Here is a 17,917-nt window from a genome sequence, read left to right as displayed (position 1 = left end):
AGAAATGAAACGGCGTGGGTTAAAAAAGGTGGTTGTCCTGGCATGGTGTGAAGTAGACTCTTGACCTATGGCAGTGACAATGTGAAAAATAGCCATAACCTTCAACTGTGAGGGTAGTTTCTGAGTGCATTGACTTAATGAGCTCTAAAGACACACTAGTCCAGGGCTCACAGATTACGGCTTTGCTAAAGTCTCTGCATTTGTAATTATGCACCTAGTGCTGTTTGGCTTTAGCAGTAGACAAAGTGCTCAATTACTCCCACATTGCCCTTAAAGACATGTAGAGAATCATAAACATATAACTTCATAACTGTAATGAAAGAAAGGAATAGAAATTGACCATTGTTTGTCCTGTCCAAATAGGTAGAATAGTAGAATTATTAGATATAATTGTAGAATAATAATAAGTCCATTAGAAGTACTGTTATTATTATAGTTCTGATCATGTTCATCAGGGGAAGTTGTGGCCTAGTGGTAAGAGAGTTTGACTCCTAACCCTAGGGTTGTGGGTTTGAGTCTCGGGCCATCAATAACACGGTTTAGGTGCCCTTGAGCAAGGCACCGAACCCCAAACTGCTCCCCGGGCGCCGCAGCATAAATGGCTGCCCACTGCTCCGGGTGTGTGTTCACAGTGTGTGTGCACTTTGGATGGGTTAAATGCAGAGCAAAAATTCTGAGTATGGGTCACCATACTAGGAGAATGCCTAGTTCTAGATTTTGTCAGGTTTAGCTCACTTATATATATATAAATTAAATATAAATTTGTCCCCAAAATATGGTTAAGTAGGTACACACGCACACACACAATTTTGTTCAGTCACCTAAACACAACTGCTGAAGACATCCACTGCATCCTTTATCTTAATGGTACGTGTCCAAGAGAGTGGAAGAAACCCGATCAATGTAATTCAAAATGATGTAGAGTGAGTTTATATACTGTAGTGTGTGATTGATTTCATTATACAGTCAATAAAATTATCATATGCATGCACAGTAGTATACATGGACTTTTATATTCAAAGGAATTTTCTAAACATGTAAAACATAATATATATATATATATATATATATATATATATATATATATATATATATATACATATATATATATATATATATATATATATATATATATATATACATACAGTACACACACACACACATATATAAATGAACGTCAAATATAAACAAAAATCATAATTTTTTACATTTTCTAAAATTGTTATACTATATATGTACACATGCACACACACATATATGAACATAATATTTTTGTGTGACATTTCCAATCAAGCTGTAATTTTAACAAATTATGCAATACTGTATAAGTGTGAAAATATCACACTATGGCCCCAGAGTGCTGAAAAATTAAGTCAGTGTCCTTCATCTTTAATAATAAATGGTCTGTTTACCAGCTTTTGTGTCTGTGATGTTTGTGATAATATCCTTGGAGATCTTTTAGCTAAACAGGCAATAGTTCAAATTGTTGACTCAGATAGTTTGCTTTTGCATATCCAAATTCAAAACTAAATAAACTATATAGAAGTAATGCGGTGTAATTGCACCTGTCATGAAACAGTTGTCTGTAATCTGACAATCTATCTTAAATCTCTGTCTTCTGACTATTCCGGGTGTGTTTGTGTTGTAAGCCCATAGCAAATGTATTCTTCATTACTGTAATATGTTTCTGCAGGCTTTATAGAGACATATCTCTTGCTCCATATGCGATGAAACCATTTCCGTCCCTGCCGACACTCTCTTGAAGATGCCACCGCCATACCGTCTGCTGTATTATGGGATTAGATTTGCTTTCCATAATCATAATGCCATAATTTGCTTAGTGCAGCCAGTCCACTGGAGAGATTTTATTCCAGCTAGCTACTGTGGGGAAATTAAAGCAGTCGCCCACACACACTGATGCACACAGACAGACAGAGTCACTGTGTTATAAGCCTTTGTGAAGTCAGTGTTTTTCTAAAGAGGGAGCAAGAGTGTGTGGGTCTGGAAAAATTCAATCAAGCCATCTGGACTGTGATTCATTTTCAAGACATTACCTAGTTCGATCCTAGACTTTTTCATGACAATCTATTACAAGGTTCAGTTGTTTTGACTGAATCCTTACAGACATTCTCCTTAAACCTGGATGTTTTACAGATTTTACAGAGTTAGAAAGAGTGTGTGAGTCTGTGTGTCTGTTAATGCTTCACAATTTCATGTACAGTTCTTGTAATTTTCAATTCAAACATGACACAAACATCCCTTATGCTGTACATTTGATCAAAAACAGTAAAACACTTTAATTTTGTGAAATATTGTTATAATTAAAATATCAGTTTTCTATTTGAATATTTTAAAATGTGAGATTTCCAAGACACTGAAGCCTGGAATCAAAATAAAGAAATCTCAGCATGAATTCCAATAACAATTACTGGTTGTTTCTGTTTTATTTCTCCTACAGACTTTTGGCAGAAACTTAAATAATGGAGAGCTCAATTAAGTTGTCTGTCCAATGAAAGAGCAACCCACTGAGCAATGAAACTTAGCTCTAATTGTGCAGACGTGAATGCTGGCCTTGTACTGAGTGTCTCTCTGGGAAGAGGTTATAGACTGTCATGGTGCCACATGCATACTGGCTAAATAAAGACAAACAGTAGTTCAGCAATGACTCTGACCTGATGACATGGTGGTTGAAGATGTGTGGGGAACTGGGTCGGAGATGAAGTAAAAATATAGTCTTGCTTGTTATTGTTCATTTTAGTGTGTTTAATTTTGTATAGTATTTTACCTTATGCATGCTTTAGGTGCATGCTACAGTATTTGTTTTGTTTCCATGTCCGACTTCTTCCACCTGTCATTCCCTGCTTCTTTCTCTCTCTCTGTGTGTGTGTGTGTGTGTGTGAACTTTATCCTCAGGCTAAACAGACTATATGAAATATATAAATGTATGTGAACAGAAGACAGACAGCAAGGACGACACTGAGGGAAACACCTGAAGTGCAGAAGAAGTCTGTCTTCCTTCTCTGAATTCGTCTGTGGTAGAGTGCTGTAGAAATCATGAGGCTGTTTTTTTTTTTTTTTTTTTTTTTTTTTTTTTTTAATTTAGGCCATGTTGGGATTAAAATGATATTCCAGTGAGATGCTGGGAGCAAGATATTTACATATGAATGTATTTCATTTGTTTTTGTTTAGAATAGAGTTATAGCTTTTGGAGCAGGCCCAAGTTTGTTTGATGAGTGTGAAAGTAGTTTTCCTGAATTTGAGGTGGTATGGTTTTACAGGTCATGTGACTTTGGCAGAGACATGTGGTTTTATTAACAAAGTTCGGGAGGAGCACGATCAGATAACCATCCAATTTGGCGCAGGTGCATCTCGTTTAGCTAATCATCTTAACTAGCACACAAGCGTGTGTGTGTATATATATATCCAGTCTTCCTACCTCCTGTCCCACAACAGTTTTTCGGCAACCCTTCTACCCCAACTCCTCATTTCTACTCTATTTATCCCAAATTAGGGATAGGGGGAGTTATGGAGTTCGGGCTATGCTCTGGACTTCAGATTAGATGTAAGGGTGAAATAGACAAAGTGTTGCATATGTTTTTGGCCTTAACTTCTTTGACATCAATGTTAAAGTAAACTGTTTCCATGGCTCTGTGACTAAGGGTTGATGTAATGCAGATATTTACAGCTGCTTATAAAAGATTTGGGTCAGTACGATTTTTTTTTTCATGTTTTGACAGAGGTCTCTTATGCCTACCATGGCTGCACATATTTGATAAAAAATACAGTAAAAACTGTAATTTTGTGAAATATTATTATAATTAAAGTTTTATACTTAAATATGTTAAAATGTGATGTCTTTTTGTGATCGCAAAGCTGAATTTCCAGAATCTTCAATGTCACATGATCCTTCAGAAATCATTCTAATATGCTGATTTGGTGCCCAAGAAACATTAGAAAACTGTTGTGCTGCTTAATATTTTTGTGGAAAAAGAATCTTTGAAGATTAAGAGATCAGCTTTTATTTGAAACGGAAATCTTATGTAACATTGTAAATGTTTTATGGACACTTTTGATCAATGTAATGTGTCATTACTGAATGAAAGTTTTAATAAAACAACAACAACAACAAAACATATTTGAATGTTAGTGTAAATAATACATTTAACAGCAAATGAGAAGCACACAAAATTGCTTTATCATTATTATTATGTTTTATTAATTTCTGTATTTTTAAATTTTAAATACTGTTTTATCTTATACAATTTAACCAATGCATTTTAATATTTTAATATTTATTTAAAAAAAATAAAACAAGTTGTTTATTATCAGTTGACAAGGCTTGTTGATAGATTAGACAAAATATAGAGTTAATATTTCTGCAAAGCATACATGGTTATCAGCTGTTGATATTTATCTCAAAATGGAGAAACTAGTACAAATACTCCAATAACACAGTAAAACTGGAGCTGTTACCTTGTTACAGTAATAAACAGCTGCTATTAGTACTCATGGTTCAAATCCAAAAATACAGTGTGCAAGGAAACCACTGAACTTGGGTTTAGGCAAGGAGACATCCTTAGATTCTTGTTTTATGATTTCGTTTTTTCATTGTTTTATGATGTACCTGCTTTATTGCATGCAAATTTGCACGTTTGTATTTTTGTTTGTGTATGTGTGTTTGTAAGCACGTCACACCTCGGTTCTCTTTAATGAGTCTGACGCATAATTGCTCATTATGAGAGAAAGCGAGTTAGACTTTTAATAGAAACCACATTGCTCGGGTTTAATTATGGATGTTAACCCCTGGGCAGACCATATGCGCATGTGTGTGTGTGTGAGATACTCGTTAATAAGTTAAGAAGTGTAATTCTCCACATAACGCTTGTGGAGATATTGGTGCCTTTTGTGACACCAGCCACCAGGCCTCTTTTGACCTGTCACCAAATCAACTAGAGAAACCCCGTCTGACCCCTTTCGTTCTGAACACTCACGATAACAAGCACAGGAGAAGCAAAGACACCATAATTGCAGTGTATCTCCTGAGAGCGTACAACCTCCTGTCTCGAACCCCTCTGAAAGACTTTTTCAAAACTATTTCTAGAATTTACAGCTTTTGACTGTTTACATCTAACGCCAGCGCCCATTAAGGCAGTTTTTCTCTCAAGACTTGCAGTGGTAATCTGACTACTTTTTTTTCAAAGGCCTCTTTTGCCACCCACTGTCTCTTTCGTATCTGTCAGTTAAGATATGGGTCCCATAAGCCCCTTTGTAATTTACACAATTTGGTCCCAAAGTACTTGTTACTGGTTTGCTCAAGTAAGGTTACAGAAGGGCATTATGCCATCTTTTCTGCCATTTACTGCATCGGTAATAGAGACTGTGATATCTCTGCTCCGTTCGGCCCCTTGGAGGCCCATCAGAGTTTTTGTTAGCTCCATTGACGGATCATTAAGGCTTTTAGTCGGCCAGATCATTTGTTCTCTAATGAGAGGGAGAAACGCAAGCCCTGATACTCATCGATGATCAATGTCTTCTGCCTGTTTTAACTGTATTGCTCATTCTCAGTCTCTCTCTCTTTCTCGCTGTCTGCATCTTTATCTCTCTATCAGAGATAAAAGTGGAGTTCGAAACGCTTGGGAACAATTAGCCTCGCCCGTCTAATCAAATCTCTCATGCGCGAATCCTTCCAACTCATTTTCATAAGACTTTGTGAATATCCCAAACCATGCATCACATTAGTGCCCCTCCTCCTCCTTGTCTAGCCTGTGTCTTCCTCTAACTGGCACCTGCATCTTTAACGCTTTGTTAAGCTATTTAAGACTTTACAGTAGTCGAATCCTAATTTGCATGCTATCCATCCTAAATAGCATGCACGATTAGGATCAGTGTGTCCTGAATCGTAGTACATGTGAAATAATAGGCCTGTCTCAAAATGCATAGATGGTGGAATGCTTTCAATGGATTTTCGAAAGTATGCACACTATTTAGTCTAATCGGTGTGCGCTTTTTGGGCTAATATGGCTATCATGGCCCATTTAGTATTGCAGGAAGACAAGAAGAAGTGTATGAAACTTTTTTTTTTGTAAATGTATGAACGTTAAAGTTAAAAAGGCACTTTTTTCTGCTCATAACAAAGTTTTATGCATGAAGAACTGTGCAGTATTTTTTTATGTAATATGAAAGTGAAGTGACATTCAACCAAGTATGGTGACCCATACTCAGAATTTGTGCTCTGCATTTAACCCATCCAAAATGCACACACACAGAGCAGTGAACACACACACACACTGTGAGCACACACCCAGAGCAGTGGGCAGCCATTTATGCTGCAGCACCCGGGGAGCAGTTGGGGGTTCGATGCCTTGCTCAAGGGCACCTAAGTCGTGGTATTGAAGGTGGAGAGAGAACTGTACATGCACTCCCCCCACCCACAATTCCTGCCGGCCCGGGACTCGAACTCACAACCTTTCGATTGGGAGTCCGACTCTCTAACCATTAGGCCACGACTTCCCAGTTTAGTTGGGGTGGGCATCAATTCGCATCGCCTGATCAGATATCAGTTATTTTTCGGTGTATTTCAGGTACAATGTCCATTGTAAGTAAGAAATTCATTCTCGGCTATTGCTGTACATGAGAAGGGATATTATATATTTTTTAAATTATTCCATCTATTCCTCTTCCAAAGAAGAGTTGTTCATTAACCATTGGTTGCTTTGTATGTTTTTGATTCAATAAAAATAAAAAGCTCCTAAGAGTTCTGTCTAATATTTAAGAACTGTACATCTGTATATATCCATTCATACATATCTACTCAGCAGTGAAGACCGTAATGGAAATATGCAAAATCTGTATTAATTTCTCAATCGAGGAGCTAAATCTTGGATTAGTGAAACTAGAGCGATACCACAAACCGTCTGCCTAATAGATCATTCTGACAGTTTAATTTTAATGTTTGATTATTATTCAATCTTATAATTGTATTATCCAACCGTCCAATTAATTTGGTCTATATTTACACCCATGATTAGGATCAGAATCAAAATTGTAGTCACTGGCTCTGCGTGTTGGAGTAGTATCTGTTGGAGTAGCTCTCCTGATATTCATCCTACAGGAATGGGATATCAGCTCCATCTGCTCCCAGCATCTTTCCACTGGAAGAACGGATTCTTAGATGTGAATGAGTGCCGTGCACTTTAAATGACCGGACGTGACTATATGCTGTGTGTTACAAAATGACTTTACACAGAGACATGACTAGAATTTATAAGGATGGTTCTGCTAAAATCTGAAGAAAAGCTGAAGAAAGCACCACCCAAAATGTTTTAATTAAATTGTGTATCAAAAATAAATAAATACGTACAGAAATAAAATAAATCATTATTTTGAATAAGCAAAATTCATTTTTTTATTCATCCATATATAGTGTTTTATTCTACTTTCTTGCAATTGTTTTTAACTAATATTTGCGTTCATGTATATTCTTATTCAGTCAGGGTTGCTGAAGGTGTTTTTTTTTTTTTACTTCACACAAGACAACAGGCCATGTTTAAAATTCAATATGCAAATACCAGATTCTGAGGGTGTGATACACAAGAGCCTGTGAACATTAGCTGGTCATGTTTACCTGGTACAGATCAAAAAAACAGTTCCCTCTTCCTTACATTCTCCCTCTTTCTTTGTCTTGCTGCAGATGATGTTCCTCCATACTTTAAAACAGAGCCGGTACCGAGTCAGTTGCACTTGGAAAGGAACCGGTTGGTTCTAACTTGTATGGCTGAGGGGAGCTGGCCATTGGAGTTTAAATGGATCCACAACGACACAGAGATCACACGCTTCTCGCTGGAGTACAGGTCAGTGTGTGTTTTCATATGCGTACAAATAATTGATTTGCTTTAGTTATTAACAATGAAGCATAATTGTTAGTTTATCTAAAGTCATTTTTGCTTATTAGTATGGTTGAACTGAATCATCAAAGGCCACTAGCAAATACATTAGTTGATAAAATGGGATTAGATAAATTTGTTAACATATTTAATTATTACAGGTTTGTGTCATATTTGGAAATTGCATTTCACCGTTTTAATTCATTTTGATAAATACTAAATCATTTTTTTTGCAAGTAGGATGAATTAATTAATTATTAATTAATCTGACTTCTGGTATTTATATGCTTAGAGTGATACTTTATTTTTTCGTTTTATTTTATTTTATTTTACTCACAAAATCTAGTGCCTCTTCTCGTTATGCCTGATTGGTACACCAGGTTATAAATCAGACACATCTAGAGGTCAGCATCATTGATCAGGACTAAGACTTGCTAATGTAATACAAAAGAAACCCAGCTGAAACTCAGTTTTTGGATGTTACAGACTTTTGTTTGAATGGGATGTCTCCTGTGTCACAGGGTTCTCCCCATGACATGTGAAGGCATGTGAAAGTGTCAAGGTCAGCAAAGCCGAATGGTAATTTGGCAATGGATGCTCATCTATGCAAACAGAAAGAGTGATGAATTGTCATTTAAAAGCATCCGAGCTCTCACAATGACCTTTCCTTTCCCAGTCCCCTGACACATAAGTGTGTGTGTGTGCTTCTCACGTACGCAAAGGAGACTTTCCTAAATGAGCTCAATCAATTGTTGTCTGGCAGTAGTGTTGTTCTCTAATGCCAGCTCAGCTGACTCTGCTACTGTGGCGCTAATGACAACAGCCTGCCTGGGCATCTGATCAGCTGAATTTAAATGTGACTGTGTCATTTTTCAATGTTAAAATCATTTCACCTACTCCATCTTAAAATAAAAGGCAATTAAGCCTTTCATAGATTGAGTTTAGTTTAGGAATGTATTTATTTATTTATTTATTTATTTATTTTTAAAGCAGTCTGACCTGCCTGAAACAACCACTCTGTGTTTGCCGGCCAGTGAAAGTAGATTTGCGTCTAATTTTAAATTTAAAAAGTAAATTAGTTTACCTAAATATATACACCATATACACAGCCTTTTTTTATTAATGTCTTTGCAGATATGTTTTAAGGCCATCCTCAATTTTTTCATTCTTTTATCATTTGGTTCTTTTCACCAGTTTGCACTCTGTTGTTTCTATTTCTTGTGCTGTAATCTCAGTAAACAAGTTCCTATCACGGCTGACTCTCAGACCATATTTTCACATTAACAGGGACAATTTCACACTGGATCTGCACAACTTAACTAGAGTTCAGTGCAGTAATTTGCCTTGTCTGGAGGATGGCAGCGACAAGTTCCCACTGAGTGTTCTCATAAAAAATTCAGTTAAAGATCCTATAAAATACTGCTATATGCATGCATTCTCATTAGCACTGTTTTGATTTTCACTCCATTTACATATCTACCTGTAGAGATACATGCCAACACAATATTTACACACTTTTAGAAGGAATTTTGGGAAAATAGTGTCTGCTAAGGAAAGAGATAAGCAAAAAAAAAAAAAAATTGTGATGTAACAGTTCAAATTTCCTATAGCTTGGTTCTTATCACAGATCTGTTGTCACCATTTTTTTTTTCTTTTTCGGGGCGGGGGGGGGGGGGGGGGGTTCTACAAATACTTGGTACATTGTATTTTCGGGGTGTGTATTTAGGAAATTTGAGGCTAATACCAATAAATAAATTAATACTGTGTACAGCCAATGCCATTAATTATGTTATTTATATAATAAAGCAGCCTTTACAGACATTAAACCACTCAAAAAGTTACATTTGCTGAAAAATTTACTCACCCTCGGGCTATCCAAGATATAGATATGTTTGTTTCTTTATCAGACTAGATTTGGAGAAATGTACCTTACAATGTACCTTATACTCAGCTTCCAAAAGTGCATTCATCTTTGCCATGTTACATCCATTTAGTTGACTATTGCTATGTGCTGTGTTAACAAAAACATAAATGGCATTAATAAAAACACTAACACTGACAAGCTATGCAATATCACGTTCATAATTGAATGTGATTCATCTAATGAACGCGATATAGCCTTGCTTGAAAAGTGATCTACGGCTCTGTGTATTAAATGCATCTGAATAATTTCCATCTAAAAGTACATGATGGAGATTTAACGGTACTATTAATCACAGAACCTGCTTTACTGACGAGATGCGCATGACAATCATATGCAATTTATCATGCAGCCTGCCCTGTTATCTGTTTGTTGCTCACAAAGTAGATGTCGATGAAAACTAGGATGTCAATAATTAAAGCACTGCCATTACTAACTAGAGTGCGTGGAATGGTGCGTTGTGATTGGATGAGCAGATATATCAAATTCTGTTAAAAAGGCAGGATGGCATTTGTCACTGTTGGGAAAAAAAATGGAGAAAACATGACCAGATAACCCTGCAATTATGGCATATCGCATACCGACCAGTTACAATACTGATTTTTAAAAATGGTGTTTATTGCGTTTTGGAACCAAACTCAACATTTGTATTTCTATGAACTGTTCTTTTAAAGTATAGGTCTCTCGTTGCCTCTTATATAAGCAAATATCCTTTTCTTATTCCAACAGCCGTGCCATTAGTATCACCACAACAGCATGTACCACTGTTGTTTGGTTATTTAAAGGCTGTGCAATTCATCAACTATATGCTCTGATTATTCTATAGGCAGCAGATGTTATCAGTGCTTCCCGTAACAGCACCTGCAGGCTGAGCCAATGTTGCGTTTCATTCCCAACAAATTGAATCACCTGCAGCGTAGGTCTGTACAATAAGACCTGCTTGCTTCCTTTCATTCTTCTTGCCTGAATCCATGTGATGTCAAAGACGGCACTGGAGCAGAAGAAGCGTTCTTTTGTTTTCTGTATTCATGTAAACATTAGTGTGGTCTGTTGTGATGCCTTCTGGATATGTGTGACCCGATACCAACACACTTACTGAGAAGAGATTTAAGTCCAGACAAGGCTAATGGATTCTCTTCTGCACCTGAAATATGAGACTTCCAACCAGTACTGTATGTGTGTGTGCATGCTGTTATATCTGTGTATGCATGAGTGTATCCATAATCTAGTTTTCAGAAACCTCCCAATGGAATTGTTGCAGTCTGACCTTACAGACATTGTTGAATATGTTCATAAGCATGCAGCTCGTGCCAGGGTTGTGCACCATTCAGAATTCTATTGAGAATGGGTTTTAAAATTCAACAGCTCATTTTGGATAGAATTTTAATACAGATACAGAATTATAATAAAGTGCCTGCCACCACTTTCTAAATTTAATACTATATTGAAAAACAATATATTCAATGTGTATTGCTAAATATGCATATAATATATTTAACATTGTGTAGTACTGGGCAACACTAGTAAAATGACGCTACCCTCTCATGACGATATGCTGTGCTCACATGCTCTGATAATAAGAACATTGTAGAAGTAAACATTATTTGGAATATATTTGTTGCATGGAACTGAATAAAAATAATATATTGATATTTTATATTCTGAAATCTTCTGTTCAATTTTATTATTTTACTTTCGTTAAAAGTATGGCATTTTTATTGGCTTGTATTTTTTTTTTTTTATTAATTATCATTAAAATTCCTGAATTAATTTGAAAAGTCTTGCAATATTATTGAATATAATTTAAGAAAATAATAAATAATTATTAAAAAGCATTTTTGTCAGTATCAGTGCATCCAAAATTTTTCGGTTTCAGTCCAGAATTTTAATTTCAGTTATTTTTAAGTATCTAAAAAGTGTCAAGGCCACAGTATCATCCTGTTGTTGTCACTTTATGTCCGTCAGCTCATTTCTGATATTGATAATTATGGGCGTGTGTGTGTGTGTGTGTGTGTGTGTGTGTGTGTGTGTGTGTGTGTGTGTGTGTGTAAAGATTATATAATAAATAGTAAATAATTATTATTAATTAATAATAATGTTTATTTTTATTGTGTCTTATAAACTGAAACCTGATATATTAAATGTATTTTTTTCCCAAAATAATGAGTAATATTCAATGTTTAAAATAATTTATAAAATAGATAAATGTAAAAATCTTTATAAGTGTATAATAATATGATTAAAAAAATGATTACTTATAATATGTTTTATAAAATGAAACTTAAATTATTATATATAATGAAATATTGAAATAATTTGCATTAGCTATATCGACCATTGTAGGAAATCAGAGATGTATGACTAAATAATGCGGCCTTCATTGTAAATGATTATTGAAATTGAACCATGGTGAGACAAACCAGTACTCAAATTGAGCTTTAAACAATTTGAGCTTTAGTTAAAGCTGTATATATTCAAGCCTTTTCAGTTATTCCCTACATATCGATGTGCAGTTCTTGGACCTCTCCAGGGGTCTTACAACATCATTGATTCCCAGATGTAAATGTGTTTAATAAAAAAAAAAAAAATCTCAAGACGTAAAGAAATGCTGTCCAGTGATAGTATCTTTAAATATTTAAGTCCACATAGTGTTGTATAAGCATGTTTGTGAGCATAAATAACATTCTCTACTCAAATCAAACTTTATTTATAAAGCATTTTCAACACCACGACTGGAATCAAAATACAGTACAGAGAAAGTTTGGAGAAAAAAAAATAAAGATTATATATAAATGTGTGTGTGTGTGTGTGTGTGTGTGTGTGTGTGCCAGTAGATAGGCTATTGAACCACACTGTCAATGCACAAGTTATTTTCATAAAAACTTTTTTCTTTGCCATCTTTGAGAAGTTGTTAAATAACTTCTGTGAATAGGTTAAAGTCAGAGTGAGGCAGACCACCACTTCATCCAACAGCCACGGGTTGCCAAGGCAACATCAGCACAGACGGGTGTCTGTTTGTCGGTTGGCTCAGTCAGGGGCGTTTGAACTTCATCTGCTACTTTTTTGCTCCCGTGCTTTCTTGCTCTATCTCGCTCATTTCTCTTCTCCGTTAACGGATGTCTAATTAAAGGGACCTGACATTGCGCTCCGTTGGCTGGAACATCAATCAATCAATGTCTGAAGCCTCAGCCCCTACTGACTTTCTTAACCTGCTGCACAAGCTCACAGCTCTTTAAAGGTTAATTATATTCATTAGAGAAAGAAGGAACGGGGGAAAGGAAGATAGAGTGGACGTCACCCTGAATGTATGCCACTTGTGATGAGATTTTTTTTGTCAAAACACTGAGTCACAGCACCACCTGTTAGAATATGGGTACGTCCACTTATAGCTGATAGTGCCCTGGGAAGTGAACAGTGTTCGGCCCTTTAAAGTGAGATTCTAGTTCAGTAGTTTGCCGAGAACAAGTGTGTACTGTACTGTATATACACAGACACATACATTATTATGAATTAATATAATAAACAATTGTATATATTAATGAGAAAAAAATGACTGCTACACTCCTTTACTGATCCTTAAAAAAAAAAAATATATATATATATATATATAAATTTTTAATTTCTATTTTAAATTGAAGCAACATTTACAGATCTGTTTTTACTATATTTTTGATTAAATTAATGCAGCCTTAGTGAGCATAAGAGACTTATTTTTCAGAAACATTAAAGAAATCTTACCGACGCCAAAACATTTGAATGTTAATGTGTGTATATAATCAGAACACAGTCTTCTCTCATTCTCTAGAGTTCAGCTACAGTTGAGCTGCAGCTTGCAGGGGTGACGGCAGCCAAATATTTCGGGGCATGTGTAAAGCTTCGTCTTGCTATCAATCTAAAAAGTATACCTCCCACCATCCCCCCAAACGTCCTAATTAGTCCATTAGCGCTAATATACTTCACACAAGAAGCAATTTACCATGCCTGGCAGGATCTGTAACCCGCTAACCTCATATCTTTATAAAGCTAATATCTTTTGATACTTCATTAAAGTCTGTTAATAACAGCTCTCCTCAACTCTTGACTTCTAACAAGACGCCCGTCATTTAAGCCCTATATCACTCTGTTTCACCACTGCAGGCATCTTCCTCCACACCCACACAGTTGGTCTCGGGTTAAACTACAGGTCTGGAGTCAGTGTGGGACCAGATAATAGCCACTAACAGCTCTTCTAGAAATTTCGGACTTTTATATGGCGCTTGTTTTTGGTCAAATATTTGATGCTCATTTTTCTGTCTGGATCTATGGATTTATTCAAAAGTACCTTTATTTAAAAGTGCCTTTAATTCAGACAATTACATTCATATGCCTTTTGAAATAAGCATTTTTGGTATTTGGTATGTTTTAAAGGACATCATGTAAAAATCTAAGGATAGTAAGGAAGAAAAACTCATGAAAAGGCTGAAATTGATATTATACTTTGAATATAATTTCATAAAGAATGATCAGTGAAGCAGTTGTGTTAATACTCTTAATATTGAAAAACCCCAGATTTTGGGAGTATTTATTATTATTATATTATTTATTATATGTAATAAAATATATAAAAAATAATATAAATGTGTGTGTGTGTATATATATATATATATATATATATATATATATATATATATAGATATATATAGATATATATATATATATATATATATATATATATATATATATATATATATATATATATATATATATATATATTGATATTGATATTTTTATAATAACATAAAATATATTTATAATTATAAAATACATTATAAATCAATTATCATTTCAAAGCAGTTTCAAGTATGTTTTTGTATTCACAGGCTTTTCATTTCTTTACTTTTCTTTTCTTTTCTTTTCTTTTCATCTGTGGCCAGGCTACAAGTGCAGCTTCTGTTTAATCCATTCCTATTTTTTACCAAAAAACAGTTTGTCTTTTTAAAGACATAAAGTCAGTACTTGCCATTCCATTTTTATTCCATACTTATGCCGTATTTACTGTAGCTTTGCAGTTTCTTCCATTTATTGTTATAGTTGGTCTGTCTCCCCGCTTAAAATGTCTCCGGTGTACATTTGTTGTGCTGCTTTAATCAGAGAGTACTATGGAGAAAAAATATTGTACAATGGAAATTAATTTGTTTATTTAACCCTTATGGTACAAAATGCCACTACTGTATATTGGAAGTAAAAAGCTAATACAGACAACAGTAGTTTGAGTGACAGAAAATATCGACTGAATAGCTAAAACACTCACTGTACTCTTGTTGTCTTCCTGTGTGCATGTGTTTCTTTCTCCATTTCTCTATCATCCTGGTCTTTTTTGTTGACCTTTTCTTGTTTCTTAATCGTCGCATTATGTTCTCTCTTTGCTCTCATAATTTTTCTCTCTTTCACTCTCAGTCTCAATCTCTGTGTCTGGACAGGTCTCTTACTGTCTTTACTCCATTGTTTGTATTGATTGCCATCTGAGGTCAATGGCTTTTTAAAGCATCTAGATCGAAACGCAGAGTGTCTTCCTCATCTCCCTCTCCCTCTCGCATTCTTTCCCTCTATCCCGCTCATTTCTGTGCAGTTTCATTCTTTTATCTTCCTCCATCATTGATCCATGAGGCTGGAGAGCATTCTGGCCCGGTAATGTGTGGCCCATGGGCCTTCAGGTAATTTTAATTTGAGTTCAGGTCAGTCGGACTGAGAGAAAATGTGGTTTGACTGAATTAAAATGGTCTGGAAGATGATGATCTGATTTCATCCACTTCACAATAAGAGGTCAATTAAAGTTTTAGCTGGTGTATATACAAAAGAGAAAAGCTGCACACTAGCATTCACATTCATCTCAACATGCGTGAGATTTGAAATGTGCTATTTTGAACTATTTAAGCCAATCACATAACCATATATAAATATTAGCAATTTCATAAACTACTCTTCAAAAGTTTGGTGTTTTGTTTTCATATTTTTCAAAATAACTTTTAAAATGAGTAAATAGTACAGTAAAATTTATAACAATTATTTAAAATTAAATTTATTCCTGTGATGACAAAGCTGAAACTTCAATAGCTGGTGTCAGTGTCACATGACCCTTCAGATATCATTCTGATATTCTGTTTTGCTGCTCAAGAATCATTCCTTCTTATTATAAAAGTTGTGTGTGTTTTTGGAAACCATTAGACATTTTTAAGATTATTTGATGAAAGGTAACGTTTTGTTTTTCGTTTTTTTTTTACATATGTAAAGAATGTTCACTTTTGATCAATTTTACTTGTGCATGTGCATAACAGTATTAATTTCTTTAAAAAAAAAGTTTACTGTAAATTAACATTTGAATGGTAGTGTTTTCTTCTTCTTCTTCTTCTTCTTCTTCTTCTTCTTCTTCTTCTTCTTCTTCTTCTTCTACTTCTTCTTCTTCTTCTTTTTCTGCATCCTTTATAAAGGCAGAGATTCATTGCTGTGTATGCTATCTGTGATTAAGTGTTATAAGCAAATTCATGTTTTTGTGATTCAGTCTTTCATAAATGAACAACAAGCATGCAATTAATAGTTCTGTGGTCTTCAGTTGGTTTTCTGCCATATCGGCAATACATCAAGTAATGAGGGTCCTGGAAGAGGAATGTTAAACTACTGGGACTTGGTTATTTACTCACTCATAGGCCTCACTAAAATCTGCAACAGCTTTTTTACTTCCACAGCCATTGTGTATGTCAGAGCGCCACCTACTGAGTGGAAGATGATAATGCAAGAACATTTACATTCCGCACTGAATCAGAGGAATTCAAGGTCATCACAATGAGACTGGAATATGGAAAAAATATATACTTTATAGCTGTTTATATATTCTCCCAGGTGTGCGCTATAAAAGATAAAGAACATATGTTGAAATGAAAAGTGTGTGCGAGAGCCTGACGGTTTGACAGATTACAGAGATGTTCGCTTTGAGAAGGACAGCAGTGAAGGAATACATCATGCTTTATGCACAGTCATTATTGTGCTTTTAGAAAGTAAACCCACTATGTTTTATCTCTCACAGGTATTTGATACCATCTCTGGACAGATTGCATGCTGGCTTCTATCGGTGTATTGTGAGGAACAGAGTCGGGGCGTTGTTACAGAGAAGAACCGAAGTACAAGTGGCATGTGAGTAACCATAGTAACTCTCAACCACTTTGGATTTCTATGTTTGTTGGTCCTTGCATGTGTGATTGTTACCAGATGGTCAAATTGTGCCCTAGTGCCTGTGTGTTTGTTTGTGTGTGTGTGTGTGTGTGTCTGTGTGTGTGTTTCACAGTAACGGCAGTTGTTGGTGAGGTGGCGTACCTCCATTTTATTAAAAGCTCCTCTGCAATGCCACAGCTGGTCCTCTCTAACTTCCTCATTAGATTGATGAGGTTGTGGCGACCAGTCGCTCCACTCTCTCGGAATTTAATTCATTCCTCCGTTTTATAATCTGTTTAGCATGAGGAACAGCTGCTGCGCTTGAACCAAGTGGCAAGTCTCTGTTTCAACCCAGATACAAGTTTCACTGGCCACTGACCTCTCCTCAGCTGTTTCTGGTCATTATCGAAATTAGACTTTTTTCTGGTGGAGTATGTGATTGAAGCAACAGCAACATCCAGTCTGTAATTACTCCACTTCTCGCTCACTTCCTGTTCAAAGATCCGGGTTCGATCCATATAACAATTTGTGCCTGGTTTGCTGTTAAATTATTTAAATAAGTATGTTTTCATACATCTCTCAGCACACACAACATATAATAATTATCATAATTAGTTTTTTTTAATTAGTATTATTATTATTTTATAGTTTATACTTTTATTTAACACGGATGCATTAAATTGACCAAAAGTAGCAGGAAATACGTTACAAAATATAACTATTTTCCACCACTTCTTGTCATGGTCTTTCATATCAGGAAATATGGAAGTACTTCAATTCTGGTCAAGATGGAAATAATAAGACCTTATTTGCTTTTCTCATTTCTCTTTCAAGCACCTGTGCAATAATTGACATCCAATTACCTTTCGTTTCTTTTGAAGGATAAAGTGAGAGAAATCAAATACAAGAGTCAATACACAGGAAACGA

General features: G+C 35.3%; 1 protein-coding gene across 4 annotated transcripts in view; it reads left to right on the top strand.

Annotated features, from left to right (window-relative positions):
• The window catches only part of LOC132121674 (protein sidekick-2-like), a 310,996-nt gene that overhangs the window by 210,723 nt on the left and 82,356 nt on the right, over positions 1-17,917 (top strand). For all 4 annotated transcript variants that reach the window (XM_059531334.1, XM_059531332.1, XM_059531333.1 and 1 more), the window contains exons 2-3: positions 7,691-7,850; positions 16,865-16,971. In XM_059531334.1, coding sequence (XP_059387317.1) covers positions 7,691-7,850; positions 16,865-16,971 — 267 coding nt within the window. The remainder of the gene's footprint in view (positions 1-7,690; positions 7,851-16,864; positions 16,972-17,917) is intronic.

Source organism: Carassius carassius, chromosome 39 (assembly GCF_963082965.1).
Source record: "Carassius carassius chromosome 39, fCarCar2.1, whole genome shotgun sequence".
NCBI classification, from domain to species: domain Eukaryota; kingdom Metazoa; phylum Chordata; class Actinopteri; order Cypriniformes; family Cyprinidae; genus Carassius; species Carassius carassius.
This window is presented reverse-complemented; position numbering and strand designations above follow the sequence as displayed.